The 20,308-nt window shown below is 44.7% G+C and overlaps 1 protein-coding gene across 3 annotated transcripts in view; it reads left to right on the top strand.

Moving 5' to 3' along the window:
- PNPLA6 (patatin like domain 6, lysophospholipase) overlaps positions 1-20,308 on the top strand; it is a 259,016-nt gene that overhangs the window by 112,547 nt on the left and 126,161 nt on the right. For all 3 annotated transcript variants that reach the window (XM_085654362.1, XM_085654361.1, XM_085654363.1), the window contains exons 12-17: positions 1,347-1,497; positions 7,394-7,477; positions 8,183-8,289; positions 14,094-14,285; positions 14,653-14,730; positions 15,926-16,131. In XM_085654362.1, coding sequence (XP_085510488.1) covers positions 1,347-1,497; positions 7,394-7,477; positions 8,183-8,289; positions 14,094-14,285; positions 14,653-14,730; positions 15,926-16,131 — 818 coding nt within the window. The remainder of the gene's footprint in view (positions 1-1,346; positions 1,498-7,393; positions 7,478-8,182; positions 8,290-14,093; positions 14,286-14,652; positions 14,731-15,925; positions 16,132-20,308) is intronic.

Raw genomic sequence — 20,308 nt, forward strand, 5'->3', positions numbered from 1 at the left:
ACAACGCATGCATGTACATAACGGGTTTTACATCGCAACATCCATTACAACGCATGATTTTACAACGCATGCCATCACAACGCATTTTTACAAACTACATTTACAACGCATTCCATTACAACACATACCATTACAACGCATAATACTTTTAGGGCAACAGTAGGGTAAGTGTTGGATAGTGTAGGGGTAAAAATTACTATTCCCATGTACCCCAAAACCCATACCCACCCTAAAACGTATAAAATCCCCATTAGTTACCTTATAATGCATTGTAATGGCATGTGTTATATTGACATGGGTTGTAATGGCATGCGTTGTAGTGACATGCGTTGTAATGGCATGCGATGTAAAGGCGGTTGCGTTGTAACAGCCGTGTTGTAAAGGTAGTGCGTTGTAATGACTGCGTTGTAATGGATGTTTCCCATATGTAGTGTTATGTTGGAAGTTGTGATTATTATAGTTGGTACCTTTTCAGCTCAGGGAAAACAAACTATATGGAATATCTGGGCTGTGTTTTGTCTGCGCTCAGTGTTCTTTCAATTGGATCTTGCCTGTTGCCTATTGGAAGGTACAGTTGGGTGCAACCAACTTCTAGTATCACTCACATCTGCATGGCTCGGCACTCCCAAAGGCAGCTCTGGGAAATATGATGTGTTTGTTTGCGTATGCTGTTTGAACTTGTTGAGAGCTAAATCTATGGAAAAGCTGAGCTTGTTTTAGATGGGGGTTTAATGTATTGTTTAATTTTCTGTGTTGACTGTTGGTCTTTTGTTGTGAGGTAGAGAAGTGGTGTTGTAAATGTTGTAATATACATCTTTAAGGAGTATGTACACTCCTCTGGTTGCCTGGGCAATGTTCCATCTAAAGTTTACTGTTAGATGCAGTGCACAGGGGTATTACATGTTCTACAAACACTGCTTTCCATATGTGTGCCTGAGTTGCAGTCTGAACTTTTCTTCCTTGTGGGTGTTGGAACAGCTCAATATTCTTGTTCAGGCCCTGATTACAAGTTGCTAGTTAAATTCCGATCCATGCGTAAACCTCGTTTACGCATGGGTCGGAATTACGAGTTTGAAGGCATTTAACACCTTTACATTTCGGCAGGTCAAAACCATATGTTATTTACTGTACCATGCAGAGTTGGTGCGTTAAACATCAAAATCTGCATATTATTCTCCAGAAACTCGTAATGGGTGTTAATTATTGTACCTGATAAATAGCGTACTCCGTGGTATTGTTATTTGACAGTTGCGATAAATAGCTCCTGTGCTTGTCATCAGGCCCCTCCCTAGTCAGGTATGTAACCTAGAATGCAATAGTAATTGTATTTTCTCTGTTGGTGGCAGGAAATGCAGTCCCTGCGTCCGTTTCCTCAGGCCAGCCACCCGAGCCGAACGAGCCCCGTTCGCCATATTAAGCGCTTCGTGAGCGTCTCCTCTACAGACGACCAACGAGAGACCTCAGCGAGACAGCCTGACTCCAACAGCAAGGAGATGGGTGAGGATGAAATCAAATCAGTAATAGTATCTGCTTTTTATGATATCAGTGACAATATGGCTGTCTGTGAACTTTAGGTATAAATTTTGAGCACAAAATGTTTGCAGTCCGAATGCCCTGAAACCCATTCTATTATATCTTGGCACCCATTGTATCATCAGTTGTTGTTTGAATTCCAACGGTCATTGCCGTGTGAATTGGATGCCTGCCTGTGAGTGTTTCAATTGGCTAATCCTCTAATGTTGCTACTACGAAGCAGCTTTGTTATTGTTTCTGGAAGACTGGGCATATACACAGAATTGGACCGGCACGCTCACTTGCCTTTTGGGTGATGGCACAGAATGTCAGTAGCCTTTGATTATAGACTACTACTCGCCAAACAAGCAGAATACACTAACTAGATGTGCTTTGTAATGGTGTAGGCCATTACTCTGTTTGGCGAACTTTACCCTGTTGAGCTAAACAAAACTCCAGGGATTAATTGATAACTCAGAATTAAAACATAGCTGTGCCGCTGCTATGCCCAGACATTCCAAAATGTTGGCATGTTGGCAGTGGCGAAGGAGAGGTTCCTGATTTATCCAAAACATACATTAATAGGGTGCCGTTCTTTACAGTGCTTGCTAATTCACAGTTGCACATTTCCAGTCAGTTAATTTTCTGCACTGAATTATAAGATTTGCACATCTTTTTGTGCTGTCCTGAATGGATTGCCGCTCCCATCTCGTCTCTGTATTTGTATTTTGTCAAGCTGTTGGACTGGTGTATTTGTTTTGCCCATGGACACCACTCCTGGCTTCTGTTTTCAGGTTGCGGTCAGTCTTACTATCCCCTTGCCTTGTCTCTGCCACTGACAGATTCTTTTTTTCCTTCAACACAGTCCCATTCATTCTTTAAAATGGGAGGTGGGCCTTCCTATACTGTGGCAGTTGATTCTCTAGGATGCCATCCTTGCAGTTTCCAAAATGTTCACTGCCTCTCACTCCACATTTACTTATACTGTACTGCCACTGCCTCTCTCTAGTTTGCGTATCATGAATGAAGTGGTGCTTTGTGTCTCTAGCAGGGAATTCTCCTCTCCTGGAAATGGTTAGGGTAAACAACCTGCATACTTTCAGTGACATTTTCATATGTTCATTCTCTGCAGCCAAAGACATTTGAAAGTTCTTTGGCAATCACCTAACCACACAGCAAGAGTGTCTCTTCCGGTCTCACAAACAAGGACGTTGGTTCCCATAGTCTTGTGAAATACTGCATGCGGGCGTATTAGAATAACTTGTTTGAAGCACTTTGTTACATGTACTATAGGGCATAGCACATCAACTTCTGTTATTCCACACGGACTGACGAGCTGGTGGCAGACAATTTAGAGGAGCTGTGATTGGTGGCAACACGTGCACATACTCTCCGTGGAACACAGACCAACCTTTATATCTGATACCTATTACAGCTCACTTAAAAAGCCTCAAAGTATGCAGAGTTCAATTAACTTCTAAAAAAAAAAAAAACTACAAATCCCACCTTCCACCAGCTCTTCACCACAGTTCCGGTGACTCAACAGTTGGTCGCTGACCATGATGCCCTCATGCATTACATAATTTAACTAGTCTTAAATGTGTGCATGAAATTAGGAATGATTTTCCTGCTTCTTGGTAACCCTACTAGGAATGGGAGAGCTAAGCATTCCATCCAATAGCTAAAGAAGGCACTTTGAGTTAGGAGTGATCAGTAGTCAGGAATGTGGAAATCGTGACAACTTCCTTATGTATAGTGCATACTTAACTACATTCAAGGGATATGCATTACTGCTTGTTTATTATAAACTTTGTTTCATTTATTAAGTCCTACAAGAAAGGTGCAATCCGTCTTATGTAGGCACTACAAGGCATAATACACATCAGATATTGTAGTCAGGTTATCAGGGGCATATTGTAGCAAATGATGACAGTAAAAGTTTGGTCTTAGATATACATTGTCAAAACACTGTGAAAAGATGCATGGGGAACCAAGCTTAAAGCACACACATACACTTTAGTGTCAATATATCCAGGGACAGGGTATTGGAACTGAGCATTTTAGGCCATTAACAAAACAACCCATTCTAACCAAGATTATGTGACTAGATGAACCTGGAGCTACAGGTAGTCACGCAGTGGACCCCGAATAATACTCCGTTTTCTGATTCGAGGCCAGCAACAGAGGGTAACCACAGAATAATTACAGAAAGCAGCATTCTGCTGTCAGGCAAATGTGTCTGGCAGGGGAACCTTCTTCCAAGATATTGCCATCCGGCATTTTGTCCATACTAGTAGGAGGGCAGTGAGTATTCTGACCGAATGTGGTACGTCTGCTACATATCCAAGGAGGGCGGTCCATTAGACTGGACCACACATTTTTTATGTATTAATTTTTATTATTGATGGAACAACATGGCTTTGCAAGTACTCCTGGTTGACTGATCCAGTTCAGTCAGAGTCCAGACTGCCTATTTTAAAGATATAGCTCAGTGCTTTCGGAAGAAAACGAGCTTCTTTTTATATGCTTACATTTAATCACTTGCATTCTGTAGGAAGCTGGCTCTTTATATAGTTGTCCAAAAAGAGGTATACTGTGTAAAGAGGCCAGGCAATCCCCAAAGGAACTACAAAGGCATAAATGACTGCGTAAATGCTCTCTTTTGTGGTAGCGTGGGCGAGCAGTTAGGCATATCAGAGGGTAGTGCTAAGCAATTATTGCAATACTCAAAGGCAGTAAATGAGACACACATTCAATAAAGAAATCCGACATCAATTTATGAAAATAACACATACTTTTAAATGAATTTAGATACCAAAATAATCAGATAATACTTTTTTTAATTATACATTTTTACAGTTTTCAAAAGTTGACAGTGCCATTTTGGGGATTGGTAATGTTATCCTATGGGGGAAAAACATGTACTGTTTTTGAGCACTTAACAGCAACTTACAGGACTGTTCTCTGGGACTTAAGGTGAGTGTGGTGCAAGGTCCACAGCCACATCAACAGGTCACTCTCTGGAGGCTCTGGGGCATTCGGGTGCAAAGGTGTGTCACAGCGTCTCGTGTCCCATTCACTTCAATTGGGAGCGGTCTTGTTGGAAAGAAGGTCGCAAACTGAGACTGGGGCACCAGTGTGAGAGAAACCATAGGGAGGCTTGACCCTTGAGATGCTTGGACACATGGGGACACCTTTGGTCCACTTCTGCCCGGGCTGTGGTACATTGGTGTCTTTTGGTGTCTGGATCAGTGCTGGAGTCTCTCGCTTTTGGAGGGCGCCTGCAGCAACGACTGGAAGTCCAGTCTGGCCAGGCCCAATGATAGGCTCGGCTCTTGTGGGTCTGGGGACCCCGTTGGTACTGTCACCTCCCTTGGACCCTGGCTCTGGAATGCGGGTGCATAGACACTTTAAGGTGTAGGGTGGCAGCGGTTGCAGACTCACTCTGTCTTTGTTTCTGCTGCAGGGGGGCAAACAGGACAGATGAGCCACTCAATGTGGGTCTCACTTTCCCTGAACCACCTTGATGTGCAGATCAGTCTCCCTCAGCGTTGGTGTCCGGACTGGACACAGCAAGCCTTGGCTGCTGCAAGGGGTCCAGTACCCCAGGTATTGGTACTGCGTGGCTCCAGTCGGTCCTGGCGTCCCAACACTTGGAGGGAGGACAGATCTGACCTGTAGGTAGGATCACTGCTACCTCTTCCTGGGTGGCTGCTGTGTCAGAAGTCCCCATAGACAGCTTGGTGTACCGGGTGTTGCTTCTTTGGTGCCTGTGGCTGCAGGGGAGTAGATCCTCTACTCTATGGCAGTTTCTTTGATTGTCAAAGCATTGGCAGCCCTCCAGATTTGTTGGAGTCTGCACAGTGGCAGGATGAGTCAGTTGCTCCATGAGCGTCAGGTGCTGCAGGCAGGCTGGCAGGGTTGGTGCCAAGTCAGTCTTGCCCCTTGGTTCTCAGGCTAGCAGTCTTCTTCTTTGCCCACTTCTTTGTTTTATCTGTTAAAATCTCAAGTCCTGGTCTCAGGGGGTCCCCTAAATACTCAATCTAGGGGCATTAAGGGGAGTGATGGGTAGTAGCCAATGGGCTACTCTCCCCTGGGGTCACTATGCCCCCTAGATGACCACTTCCTTTGGGTAGTGGGCATCACCCTGTCCCAGAATGCCTAATTTCAAATTTCATGTTCACTTCAAGCTGGTCACCTTGGGGGTGTGTCTAGCCTCGCAGTGCAAAACACCTCCTGCATAGCTATTTTTCCTGTCTGTCCTGGTGCCAGATGGGCCCAGGTCAGGGGTGGCATTTCCCCTGTCTGGGGAAGCCTTGGGTCGCTTATCAAAGGTGGCAGAGGCCTTTTAAGCAGCCTGCCTTTATATGGTTTACCAGACTTCCTGAAGATGGAGATGGTAACACCTCTCTCCAGGGCAGGTATTGTTCCTGAGAGCATAGGCTCTCACCCCTGGGGCTCAGAAACGTGTGTGTGGTGGCAGGCTGGTCAAAACCAGTCAGCCAGAGGCTAGAGGGCTGGTAGGTTGCATGGGGTACTTTTAAGGTACCCTCTGGGTGCATATATTAATAAATCCATCACTGGAATCAGTATGGGTGTATTAATACGAGGTGTTTGATACCAAACACCATGGGTTTCAGTGAAGCCATTATGTAGCTGGGAAACTCGTTTTGACTAGTGCCCAGTACATACCTTAAAATGGCTTCCCTGTTCACTTGTACTGTCAGTAATTTAACTGGACAGCATAAGGGCATATCTGCTAATGCAGATATGTCCTCACATGCAATATAATGCACCCTGCCTTAGGGCTGTAAGATCTGCTGTAGGAGTGACTAAATATTACATGTAGTGTTAGGGGACATGGCACCCAAGTGAGTGCCTTGTCGTGTTTCCACTTTTGAAGCACCATGTCACAGTCTGCAGTGGCAGTCTGTATGAGTTTGGTGCTGGGTCCCCTAGAGTATAGCACATAATGTACATACCCCACGTGGCCATCAATACACATCCACTTTCTTAACACAACATCCACTTGAATTCAGTGTGTTTGAGAGTTAATCTCATATTGTATTTTTTGCACTCGTTTTTATCAAAAGATTTTCCTTTTATCCTGATCTTTTCATCTGCAATACATATAACATTGACAATATATATATACAACATCAAATCCAATTGACAAAAAACAATGCTACATAAACATACATACAGGAAAGAAAAATTGTAATTAATCAGAACAACTAAAGACAACTTGTTGGACACAATCCAAAATCTCGTGAAGTGAGAGTTACTCCGGAGCAAGCACCTTCCAGGTACTGCCCTTGCAGCCAGTCAACTTTTTTTTGAAGTTGGGTAGTATTAAATACATTATATACAGTGAGCTTTGTAGTTCTTATTCTATGTACTCTTTGTTTCCCTCTGTCTCTTTTCTACCCAGCCATCCTTTTCTCATCCTTGGTATGTCCCTTTAGAACTCTGTTTTCTAGACATTCCATTTTCAGTTCGTGACAGTTGTGGTACTTGAGTTGCTGCATTGCCTAACCTGATAAATCTATGCTTTGATTTACTTCTTAGCAACATGTGTGCTTTTTGGTATTAACAGCATTGTTTGGTTCTATGATTTTTCGAAAAATATTTTGGAAGGAATGAACCAGAGGCAATTTGTTGTGAAACTTAAAAAAATAAAGGCCCAAGGAGCCTTTTTGTTAATTCAAGGTATGGAAGTGTAGTGTGGAGTATTGCAGACACTGGGCCCAGTAGAGAAGAATATAATTTGCCCCATATCCCAGTTTTTCATATTTTACAGGTAGTGTAACATCGCTGGGAGTACATGGCTTTGGGGCTAGTGGAATACAGGATTCGGTCATATTTCTGATGTCGTTCACAGGTGACCAAGGGAAGGCGGCGGCCACAGAGACCTTGACTCCTCCACTTCTCAATCGCTGCATTTCCATGCCGGTGGATATCTCTGGTATGTATGACACAGTAGAAGTGTGTGGTCATGACTGATGAGACCAGGTCAATGGTGTGTGCCTTCTGTAACACTGTAAAGATACTTTTCCTCCAACTCCACATAGTATTAATCAATTGAATCTGTCTGTCTTCTGTGTGTGACCATTAGTATCCTTGAAGTTTAGGTATTAACTGTACTCAGAGTTTGTGGTGACCCCTCACCCTAGTCAGAAACACTACTGCAATGGTGGGGAAGGGACTTTGCAAGCTGAGTGTGGGGGGAAAAACGAATATTTCTAATGCCTAAAAAGTATATGCTATTAATGTATTTGATCCATGAAGATTTGACTCTTTCTGATTCTCCTGCTGTCAATACATTGAGGAGAGGAGTTGGCCTAACGGCTTGGGCGGTCGACCTCAAATCTGGGGAATTGGGTTCAAGTCTCGGCAATGACGCGGAACATCCTGTGATTCTGAGAAAATAACTTAATCTCCCCGTGCATAACAAAAAAATGAATGTGTCCTCATGTAACGCAACTGGTGCTCTGTAAAGCGCCCTGATACCCGATACCTCGGGTCAAGTTCAGCCTATATAAAACTCCGTTAAAAAAATAAAATAAAAATACATTGCTTTTTTTGTTTACGAAGAGCAGCTGCTATCGCTCACTCCAAACAGACAAGTTACAACACACAAATGTACTATCTTTTCTCCCCTTTAATGTAGTTGTCCAGCGGGGTCCACGCTCAGATTTTGATATGGCGTATGAGCGGGGAAGGATTTCTGTGTCCCTGCAGGAGCCCAGCACCTGCACCCTGTCTTCCTTTTCTAGGGTGAGTATCTGGACTGGAGGTGTACTCCTGTGCCTGCACTTGTGCTCTCTATATTCTCAGCTGAACCCTAGAGAGTGGTGGCCTGGTTTCATCCAACATTACTAGTCTTCAATGTTGAAGACAATGTTGTCGTTTCCAGTCAAAACCATATTAAAAACTGTATGTTGTCAGCACTTGGTACACAGAGACTCACAAAGCATTGATGCAGCTGTTATGGCATCTGGACAACTCCTTGGTTACCCGCCCATACCCACTTCTGTTTGTGCGCAATCACCTCTACTTCCAAACAATTATCTTTGCTGGCACACCACTATTTCTGATTGCACACCACAGCTCTGGAACGTAACCCCTTTCTCAAGACTTAAAAATTACAAACCTGACCTGGAGCCCAAATAACAGCCTTGGGTCTCACATGATTTCCTCAGAACTGATACAACTGTCCTCACATCCAATCACCACCTACCTACCACACCCACGCGTTCCCTTGGCATCCACAACTATCTCTGCATTCAATAGTCTTTTCTCAGTGCCACTGTTTTATGAACCTTACCTTGGTATCTACACATCTAGCCTCGTAATCCCATGACTGACCCCTTAATCCCATAGCCTCAGAGAGCCAGCTTGGCACCCAGACAAGAGGCATGTGCCCTTCACCCACACAGCTACCTGTGTGCTTAAAAAAACTGCTTCTTTGCTGACACAACTATCCCTCTGTATTCTCACAACTGCTTTGGTGCCACACTGCCACTTCGGCGAACACAGTGACTGAAAGCCACATAGTGGACAAAGCACATCTGCCCTAATGATTTAGAATGGATGCTACACTCGGACAACCACCTTCACATTCACACAAACTCTTGGGTGTGTCTTGATAGACTTATCTTTCCTCCTTGCATCGAACATCTATTCCTTTTCTTATAAAAATTGATCTCCGCAGTTCTCTTTTTTTTTTTGCTCTCTGTCTCCGTCCTTGGTTGTTTCTGATTTTGTCTATATGTTTTTAAGATGCCTTTTGTCAAGTCTTGTAAATACTTTGAATAGCACTTGTAATTGTTTATTTCTGGACAAGTTATTGACCTGATCTACACAATCTGGTACTGATGCAGCGCAGAATGCAAAATCCCTCTCCGTCACAGATCATAGATCACACAGACACACTTAATCACTACATTCGCTGGTGGGGCCCATAACACCAACATTCATTATCTATTAACCTGTTTTTCTAAGGAGGTGACTGCTCCATTCGCTGTAATGAAAGGAAGTACCCACTTATCCCTAATGAGCAATAGATTTTCCTACCCTACTCTATTCATTAAGGCTTAAGCTTCACCTTTAGTACTCCTCCCATGGATAGGCCATGGATCAGCTTAGCTGCTGGTTGAAGTGATTTTCTAAATCTAAAATTTATTTATATTAATACATTTTCTCATAATAAACAACCCAACACAGTTCTTGTAATAATAATAATAATTTTATCTAAATAATTGCAAAATAAATCATTGTTTAATCAAGCAGCTGACCATCATATTTACCTATTCTGGCTAAAAGTCGTCTTCTAAGTCAAAATCTTGGTCATCAGTTCAATCTGTCAGAGTCTTTGGAAACAGCTGTCCTGCAGTGTCACCGTCCTCTCCGTCAGCATAACGTCAGGAAATCGAAAATCGGGCCACCAACCTCTATATTCTATGATATTTTATAGTAAAATTACATTCCAAAAGTAACAAATAATATTTTTAAACGATTCTGATTGGTCAATGAAATCCGTTCCACCGGTTTCCCATGCGGAAAATGTCTCTTTTAGATGTAGTTCATATTTCCCCGATCTCATGTATCTTTTTATTGTTCTGTCAGGGAAGCTGGCTTGTCGCCTGGAATGTCCTTGGTAGGCACAGTCGAGTTAGGGTCACAGTAAGGCCACTGCTGCTGATGTTGACGCATGCGCACTTCACCCAGAGACCTTCTCAATGAAGTCAGCTCGTCAAATGGGGATGTCAGCCATTTTGTGGCCACTCCAAATGGTCAACTTAAGCAAAGAAACACAAAAACGTAATTAATACATGGAAATGACTAATAAAATGTTATCCCCTTTACTAATACCCATATGTGTGTATATTTATCTAGCAGAAGCAACGCTTAATGCGGGTTATATTCACATTAATAAAGCACAAATCACAAATACATCACGGAAGCAACATATAACTTGTCATATTCTATTTATCTATGATCAATATGCGTACACCATTTAGTTTACATATTAATTAGGCCATGCAAATGCAATTCCCACGTGTATTCTTTATGTTAGTAAGGTTGGTGAGTTTCCACAGCAAACCAATTAGTACGATTAGTATTAGTTAATTAATCTTATTAATCTAAACATGCAAAATGGAGAGGGTATACAAAACTTTTAAAATAAAACCCGCTCCAGCAGTACCATAAGTGTATTTCATCTGATCCTAGATACCTGGCTCTTTGCCGGGCACCCACAGAAACTAGCACACCTCTTCTTGGACTGATAGGATTCCAGTATAAGGCAGTGTTCAACTTGGACATGCTTAAACGATCCGATACAGATCCCAGGAAATATTCAGACCTAAAGAGAGCATCAGGTCCTGATCGAGTACGGTGCATGTTTAATAAGCAGCAATGTCCATCGGAGATGTTTGGGGAATTGTTCTAGGCGTGGTGAGTTAAAGGCAGGTCAGACACTCAAAACGTGATGAGAGTAATGCTCACAAATACCAAAGGAAATGATGGACGGAGTGTTGAACATTGCAAGCACTCACCCCCAGTCAACTGATCTGGGTTTAATTCATCACCGTTCTTTAGCCCACTCTGCCACACCAGTTCAGACATGGCCATATACAAATCAGTCTGACCCTGTGCCTCATGGGAACAGTCCAGCCCGAACTGCCAAGCCATGTCTTCCCTGGACCGGAAACAAGCTTCCTAGGACCGGTTTCTGGCATTACTGCCGTCTTCAGCCAGGCTTGCTTGAATCCAGTGGCAAAGTGAGCAAGGGACTCACGTCTGAGCATACCCTGCCAACTTATGGCGAAAAAAGCAAAAACCAAAGGAAATGATGGACGGAGTGTTGAACATTGCAAGCACTCACCCCCAGTCAACTGATCAGGGTTTAATCCATCACCGTTCTTTAGCCCACTCTGCCACACCAGTTCAGACATGGCCATATGCAAATCAGTCTGACCCTGTGCCTCATGGGAACAGTCCAGCCCGAACTGCCAAGCCATGTCTTCCCTGGACCGGAAACAAGCTTCCTAGGACCGGTTTCTGGCATTACAGCCGTCTTCAGCCAGGCTTGCTTGAATCCAGTGGCAAAGTGAGCAAGGGACTCATGTCTGAGCATACCCTGCTAACTTATGGCGAACAAAGCAAAAACCAAAGGAAATGATGGACGGAGTGTTGAACATTGCAAGCACTCGCCCCCAGTCAACTGATCTGGGTTTAATCCATCACCGTTCTTTAGCCCACTCTGCCACACCAGTTCAGACATGGCCATATGCAAATCAGTCTGACTCTGTGCCTCATGGGAACAGTCCAGCCCGAACTGCCAAGCCATGTCTTCCCTGGACCGGAAACAAGCTTCCTAGGACCGGTTTCTGGCATTACAGCCGTCTTCAGCCAGGCTTGCTTGAATCCAGTGGCAAAGTGAACAAGGGACTCACGTCTGAGCATACCCTGCCAACTAATGGCGAACAAAGCAAAAACCAAAGGAAATGATGGACGGAGTGTTGAACATTGCAAGCACTCACCCCCAGTCAACTGATCTGGGTTTAATCCATCACCGTTCTTTAGCCCACTCTGCCACCCCAGTTCAGACATGGCCATATGCAAATCAGTCTGACCCTGTGCCTCGTGGGAACAGTCCAGCCCGAACTGCCAAGCCATGTCTTCCCTGGACCGGAAACAAGCTTCCTAGGACCGGTTTCTGGCATTACAGCCGTCTTCAGCCAGGCTTGCTTGAATCCAGTGGCAAAGTGAGCAAGGGACTCACGTCTGAGCATACCCTGCCAACTTATGGCGAACAAAGCAAAAACCAAAGGAAATGATGGACGGAGTGTTGAACATTGCAAGCACTCACCCCCAGTCAACTTATCTGGGTTTAATCCATCACCGTTCTTTAGCCCACTCTGCCACACCAGTTCAGACATGGCCATATGCAAATCAGTCTGACCCTGTGCCTCATGGGAACAGTCCAGCCCGAACTGCCAAGCCATGTCTTCCCTGGACCGGAAACAAGCTTCCTAGGACCGGTTTCTGGCATTAACAGCCGTCTTCAGCCAGGCTTGCTTGAATCCAGTGGCAAAGTGAGCAAGGGACTCACGTCTGAGCATACCCTGCCAACTTATGGCGAACAAAGCAAAAACCAAAGGAAATGATGGACGGAGTGTTGAACATTGCAAGCACTCACCCCCAGTCAACTGATCTGGGTTTAATCCATCACCGTTCTTTAGCCCACTCTGCCACACCAGTTCAGACATGGCCATATGCAAATCAGTCTGACCCTGTGCCTCATGGGAACAGTCCAGCCCGAACTGCCAAGCCATGTCTTCCCTGGACCGGAAACAAGCTTCCTAGGACCGGTTTCTGGCATTACAGCCGTCTTCAGCCAGGCTTGCTTGAATCCAGTGGCAAAGTGAGCACGGGACTCACGTCTGAGCATAGCCTGCCAACTTATGGCGAACAAAGCAAAAACCAAAGGAAATGATGGACGGAGTGTTGAACATTGCAAGCACTCACCCCCAGTCAACTGATCTGGGTTTAATCCATCACCGTTCTTTAGCCCCCTCTGCCACACCAGTTCAGACATGGCCATATGCAAATCAGTCTGACCCTGTGCCTCATGGGAACAGTCCAGCTCACAAATAGTCTAACTACTGCAAATCGCTTGGGGTAGTATTTCAAACCACTTGGGTGCTTGTGTTCCTGTTCCGAAAGGACCAAGCTTGGCATTTCGGGCTGGACTGTTCATTTTGGAGTAGGATCAATGCTGACTTGTGTGTGGCTTCGTTTAATCTGAGGTGACATTGTGTTACTAAAACAATGGGTTGGAATGACAACCGAGCGGTTGCCAGCGGTAAGACTTTTTGCAAACATTCCTCCCATCAACGTTTGTGTTTTTGAAGTAAAGCCTTAAGTGGCCAACAGTATGCGTAGACGTGGGTCATGTGCTCACTGTGCAACTGGAACCAAGCTGCACCTGAGTGAAGAAGTCCAAATTAGCTGCACGTGTCTTGCGTTGTTTGTGTTCTGGGTCAAAGAGGACCTGGTTTGGCAGTTTGGGAGGAGTGTTCCTTTTGGAGCAGGACCAAGGCTGATTTGTGTATTATGCAGGTTAATCTGAGTAGGCTTGGTGGCCAAAAAATTATGAAATGCTACCTAGAGTGAGTGGTAGTGGTTAGGCTATTTGCAGGCATGCCTCCCATCAGCTTTTGTGTGTTGGATTAACAGGCAGGCCCAGCTGTTCTGATTCAGCACCAGGTGTGCTTTTTGCCCAGATAAACAAACTCTGATCTAGTACCAGACATGGCAGTAAGAGATCTAGTCTAGCTCAGCAGGTTTTCATCCAGTACCAGGTTTGGTCATTGTTAAGTCTGAGACAACTGGTTCTGGTCCAGTACCTTAACAGTTACTCACAGGACTTAGTCTGGTTCACCTCCAGTTAATCACATGACATTCCGAAAAAAGCAGTATCCGGTCCTGAACATGAGCAGTATATGATTTTTTACTTGCCGACAGTCATCAGATAACATGGGTGCTAACATTTTATTTTCTCTTGGTTCCAGTCCATGTCACAGGAGCCCAAGGACCGCAAGTCAGTGGCGGTAGGCGAGCAGACTCCTGGAATATACCATTACCAGTACACTGAGGAGGATCCTGCAGGTGGAGATACTCCGTACGGGCCATACCAAGGCAAACAACCCAACGCCATGTTTGAAATTGCCAAACAGGAGCTGGCAAAGCTCATGAAGATTGAGGTATGAGGCACAACATGTGTTGAGTAACTTTAGCTGGGTATTCTGTTTACAGGGTCAACATGCGAAGAAGCTGAAGACCTATTTCCTTCCATGCATGAGGTAGTAAGGCTGGGATTGCTGCCTGGGTCATTCAATTACCACACTTACTACTTTTTATTTATCACTTTTAACCAATTGACTGTCTTGAAGAAAGTATTAACCCTTATTGGTTGAGCCCATAGTGAGCATTCAGCCGATGCATGCCGAGTTGTCCTCTTGGACACCATAATTGATGAAGGTATCTTATGACTGGTTCCATGTGACGTTCATGCAGGTATGCGTTGATTGAACAAGATCCAACAGTCCTTCTCTTTCTTCTTCCTCATAGGATCCGTCGCTGCTTAACAATCGTGTCGTACTGCATCATGCCAAAGCTGGGACCGTAATTGCACGTCAGGGTGATCAGGTAATGGTTCTGCTGGTGCCGGGGAGTTGATTAAGTGGTGAGTTGCTGAATGTAGCAGCCACAGGAACCCAATAATGTTTAATGGCTAAGGCTACCAGGCATGTATATCAGAGATGCAATGCAAGAGAAGCATGTGAAATTACAGCGTGGCTGAAGAATAGTGAGAGGCAGTACTACAACAATATGAGCTGGTATTTTTCCTCACTAAGGGCCTCATGTAGGTAGCATACAAGTTACCACTTCTTAAATACCGAACGTTACCGAATCGGTATTTAAGAAGTGGTAACTTGTATGTAGGTAATCCTTCGGAAAATATTACCGAATCGGTAAAATTCTGTAATTACCGAATCGGTATTTACCGATTCGGTAATGAGACATACCTTCCCATTGATGGGAAGGTATGCCTCATTACCGAATTGGTAAATACCGATTCGGTAATGGGGGGGAACACTTGCAAGGGTGGCAGGGTGTCACATTGACACCCTGTTGCACCCCTGATTCGGCCATGTGTGCACATGTGGCACACATACATGCCCTAAGGGCATGTATGTCTGCCACATTGCACACTTCTAAGCGCTATCACATGCGTTTACACAACCATACATTATTTACCACCAACTATTAGTTGGTGGTAAATACCGACTCAAAACATCACCCACACACTCCCCCTACATCTCATTTTTGTATTCGGAATTTACCGAATCGGTAAAATTACCGATTCGGTAATTTTACCGATTCGGTAAATTACCGAATTCAAAAATGATCCCCCTACATACCAAAAGCCAAAATACCGGTCGGTAACGGTATAATTACCGAAAATCGGCCGTTACCGACCGGTATTTGGCGACCTACATGAGGCCCAAAATGACTCTCTACAGGCATGTCTCTTAGGTGGTTTTAGATCAGTGTTTCCTGCTGTGATGAAATTCTACTTAAACAAAACTGGGCACTTCTTTGCTCAAGAACTTTATCGGAACTAGCAGAAGTCCTGTCTGCCTGTGTATTAATCATGTGATGGCTATCCTGCTTTTTTCACACTGTTTAATAACCGTTCTGGTTAACTTGGTGTTCTTGTGTTAATGTGCAGTTCAAATAATTGTCATTAGAAAAAAGACAGTGATGAATCCGTTTATGGATCTGAGACCTTGGTATTTTTGCAGACTTGCGTCATTGTGGTTGTTTCTCTTATCCGTAGGATGTGAGCTTGCACTTTGTACTGTGGGGCTGCCTGCATGTGTACCAGCGGATGATTAACAAGGCAGAGGATGTATGCCTCTTCCTGACTCAACCAGGCGAGATGGTAGGACAGCTAGCAGTGCTGACTGGAGAACCTCTCATCTTTACTATCAAGGCAAATCGTGACTGCACTTTCCTCAAGATCTCAAAGTCCAACTTTTACGAGTTAGTGCTGCTTTCCATAAAAACACATGCACTCTGCTTGCCAATCTCATTTCTATCATGCTTGAATTCTGCAATGTCACTCTACTTCCAAGCATGATTGCCCCCTGAATGCCATTCTTTTTGCAATCATTTTTTCTCTCTGTTTTTCACTTTTCAATCACGAATGCATGAACTCTATGTGGCACCTCCTTCCAACCATGTTTCACGCATGCTGTGCTCTGCATCACTCTTTCTGCTCACACTTTGTGTGTCTGCATGTCACTCTTTCCTAGAATGCATGCACTCTGCATGTTGCACTCTTTTCAAGCCTAGTTGCTTTTTGCACATTACTCTCCTAAGCATCCTTGTGCACTTTTCGTCACCCACTTTTTAAATCTTTACCTGCTCCTTGTTTGCTGGACCAGGTCGATCGATCACGTCTGTGCACCAGAGGCTTGAAGACATGATGTTTAGGATAAGACTAGTAATGATAGACAATTATAGTGCGGCAGCCGCGGTCCGTGCAGGTAACATTGGTGGTGCGGTGGGGCCAGGTAAGGGGGGATTTCGAGGGCCGATGCGGAGGGAAAATTAATTATTTAATTTTCCCTCTGTATTGTCCCTAGAGGGGAGGAGATTAATGTTCAGTGTTCGCTGGGAGTGTAGTTTTTGGCTCCAGATCTTAGTCAAGCACTGCCATTATTTAATGGATGCTGACTTTCAACTTTTTACACTAATATTAAAGACCCTCAGAAAAAATAAGAGGTAGTTGGTGGTAGCTGTTATGTCCTGAAAACGGTCATATTTCACTTCACAAAGCGCTGCTTATGACAACATTTGAAAAATAACTAGAATCTCAACTTTTAACAGTTTTACTCTGTGTGGACTACCAGCAGTTCTGACACATAATATGATTTGAAAGCAAAGCTTAGTTTTGCTTGAATTGGCCTCTTCTATTCAAATTGGAAACCCTAAGCAAACACTAGGAATGGTCAAAAAATAACCACTTTGTGTCAGTCTTTATTGCCGTGTTATCCTTCTAGTTTCTGCAGCATTGATGAAGCAGATCTCAATTACTATGTTGCTTGGCAGCCCAGTTCACTTGGTTCATCCGCCATCCCTCATCTTCGAGTTACAGTTTCCTATATTGAAGATGGACGTTGTTTTTTGCCTTCACCCTTGATGCAGTTTTCCATGCTTAGCTCGACACATTTCATTGCCATTTGAGAGTCTTTTTTCGTCAAACAATGATACTCTGCATGCCTTTGCTTCGTCTTTCCTTCTGGAGATATTAAGAATACCTTAGCATTCTTTGGTCTAAAAGAAAATAATTCTACAGCCTGGCAATCTGTGATGGTCAATGATTCCTCTAGCTCTGATCTGAGTGGCTTCTTTTAGTTGTTTACGCTGCAGCTATTTTATAAATTGCTAATTACGCTCATTGAACATTTCCCTGCCCTGTGAACTGTTGGTGTGTTTGATTTAAATGCACTTTGCTGGGGGCGTGGTTTGGACGCCGGGGAAGATGGCGGCTTAGCGCACTGCTCCTCCCGTGGTCGTGTAATCCGAAGCAGCTGACGGAGTCAAATGCGAGTCATGCGAGCGGAAAACGACTGATATGGCGATCGGAGTGCGGGGCCCGACTCTGGTCCAAATTTGAGACGCCTGGGCAGTCGCGTTGGAGAGTTATCGCTGAATCCCCTGGAGGCGGCTGCAGAGCGAGACATGTGGACGTGAGAACCTGTCGATCGGAAAGCGGAGGCTAGCGTTAAAGATATCGCTGCAACGAGTAAAGGTCCGCCGTGGAAGGACGTGAGATACACATGAGGTAATACGTGTATGAGGACACTTCCAGGTTGGGCCGCGGTGGAGTTCCCCGTCAGGAGAGACAACGCGGACGCGCAAGATGGCGGCGATGGGGGTCCCTGAGTCCCGGTCTCGGTGAGCGACTCGACGGCTGTATGAGGAAGGTCAGTGGGGGACACGCTGCTGGATCGAGGCTGGCGTACATACACACAAACGGGAAACGCTTCTGGAGATGTGGCTCTCACCGCCATGGGCTGGGTCAGCAGTGAATTATTGATGGGCTGAGGCTCGGATAAACACAAAATGGCGGCGGCGAAGACGGCTGAGTTCCCCGGAGCACCAGCGAATTCCTGAAAGCAGATGGAATATTGTGCTCGAACGAGGTCACTGGGGGCCACAGATGCAATGTGGATGCGAACTGGATGGAAACTGGTTAGTTGAATTACGGCGACCTCGATGGAGCAAGTAAGGCTGCGCGTAGCGCATACGAATGCATAGAAGCGCAAGTGCATAAGAAGTGCATAAGGAAGCAAGTCAGCCGCGTTGGAGTGGTGTGAATGGCCATAAATGATCACAATGAAGCTTAAGGTCCCTAACGAAGGCAATGAACCTGAATGAGACGGTGGAGACGGTGGAAAGAGGATTGGAAGATGTATGCAGATTTAAGAAGCACGGAAAAATGTTAAACTCTAATGAAGGATGTGAGTACTGAGGATGCTGGGGGCTTCCTGATTACATTACATATACACCAACAGTGTAGCTGATGACTGAGTAACGCATGAAAGAAGAAGTCAGCTAAACAACAGTGAGTCTGACCTGGAGCTATGACAACATTGAGGTACCCTAGCCGGGGTGACTGTCTTTGAGATTTGTAATTGTGCCTGATAGCCTCTAAGTGCGTTTCCAAGATGGGGGACAAAGAAGCAAACAAAGACACCAAGAATTTAAAAAGACTCAAGGCAGAACCACCCATTCCGATCTCACCGGTCAAGGGTAAGAAGGATGTAACGGACACGATGGACATAATATTAAATAGATTAGAAGAGGTCAGAGAGATTGCGAAATCTACAAAAGAAGAAATCGTAGCAATTCGCAAAGATATTAGGGACACCAATGCCAGATTGACGGAGTCGGAATCGAGAATCAGCCGCCTTGAGGATATGGAATCCAAAACATGTAGCTCGTTGAAACAACTACATATTTCCACTGAGCATATGTCACGGAAGCTGTCGGAATTGGAAGACAGAAATCGGAGGGGGAACCTACGCATTTTTGGGATTCCGGAAGGGTCAGAAGAAACGTATGGGTCCTGTGTCTCATTTCTAGAAACATGGTTCTCGCAGGCAACTAATCTTAGCTTCCATCACCCACTGGAATTTGACAGAGCGCATAGAGTTCCAGGCAGGATCTTGCCGGGTCAGAGAGGGCCGCGACCAATTGTTTGCAAACCATTGCGATACCAGCATGTGGAACAGATTCTATCATTTGTACGCAAAAATAACCATGTGCTCTGGAAATCTAATAAGGTGTTTATATCACAGGACTACAGTAAGGAAACTGTTGACACGAGGAAGGCTTTTCTTGCTTTGCGACCACAGTTGAAGTCGCTGGGTTACCAGTTTGGTTTTGTAGGTCCAGCAAAGTTCCGCGTCTTTATCAAAGGATCCCCGCAGGTTTTCACGGACCCGGTGAAACTCAGGCAATGTATGGAGGGAGGTGATGAGCTACGTATGGACACGTCAACGGTGGCTTCCACTTCTTCATCTAAGTAGAACTCCCTGAATCCATAGCAGTCTATCATTCCACTGGTCATATGGGGCTATATAATGCTGGTCTCTGATATTTTGGTCTAGTTATGTTCTGTTGTAGTGGTGGAGTATATCCAAGGAATAGAGAGGGGGGGAATCTTCTCTTTTGTGCTCTAGGATGACTTGTGCTCTGTTCGAGTGTTGGTTACTAGCCATGACTCGCTGTATATATCTATTACTTGCTCATTGTTCTGCCCGAAGGTGCCTTTTGTTAGTATGGGTTAAGGTCAGGGAAAATGGGTATTGCAGATTACTACTGTTAAATGGTTACTGATAACTCAGGATTCAGTGTTGCCTAAATAGGCTCGGTTACTTAATTGTGTTGTTTGGAGGTTGGGTCAATCTCCGGATTGCCTGCACGAATACGATTTGTGACCATGGGAGGAACACTAGTCTTTCCGTGTCACCATGCCTACTAGTTTAAATCGGGGTGGAAGGGTGGGAGAGGGTGTTTGGGTGGGTGAGGGGGAGGTGGGAGGATGGGAGAGGGAGAGCGGGGGGATGTGTATTTCTTTTTTGTGTTATTTTGTATTTATGTTATTGTTTATGTTACCGTCTACGTTATGTTCCAGCACGCGCCAGGT

Source organism: Triturus cristatus, chromosome 4_1, assembly GCF_964204655.1.
Source record: "Triturus cristatus chromosome 4_1, aTriCri1.1, whole genome shotgun sequence".
Taxonomy (NCBI): Eukaryota; Metazoa; Chordata; class Amphibia; order Caudata; family Salamandridae; genus Triturus; species Triturus cristatus.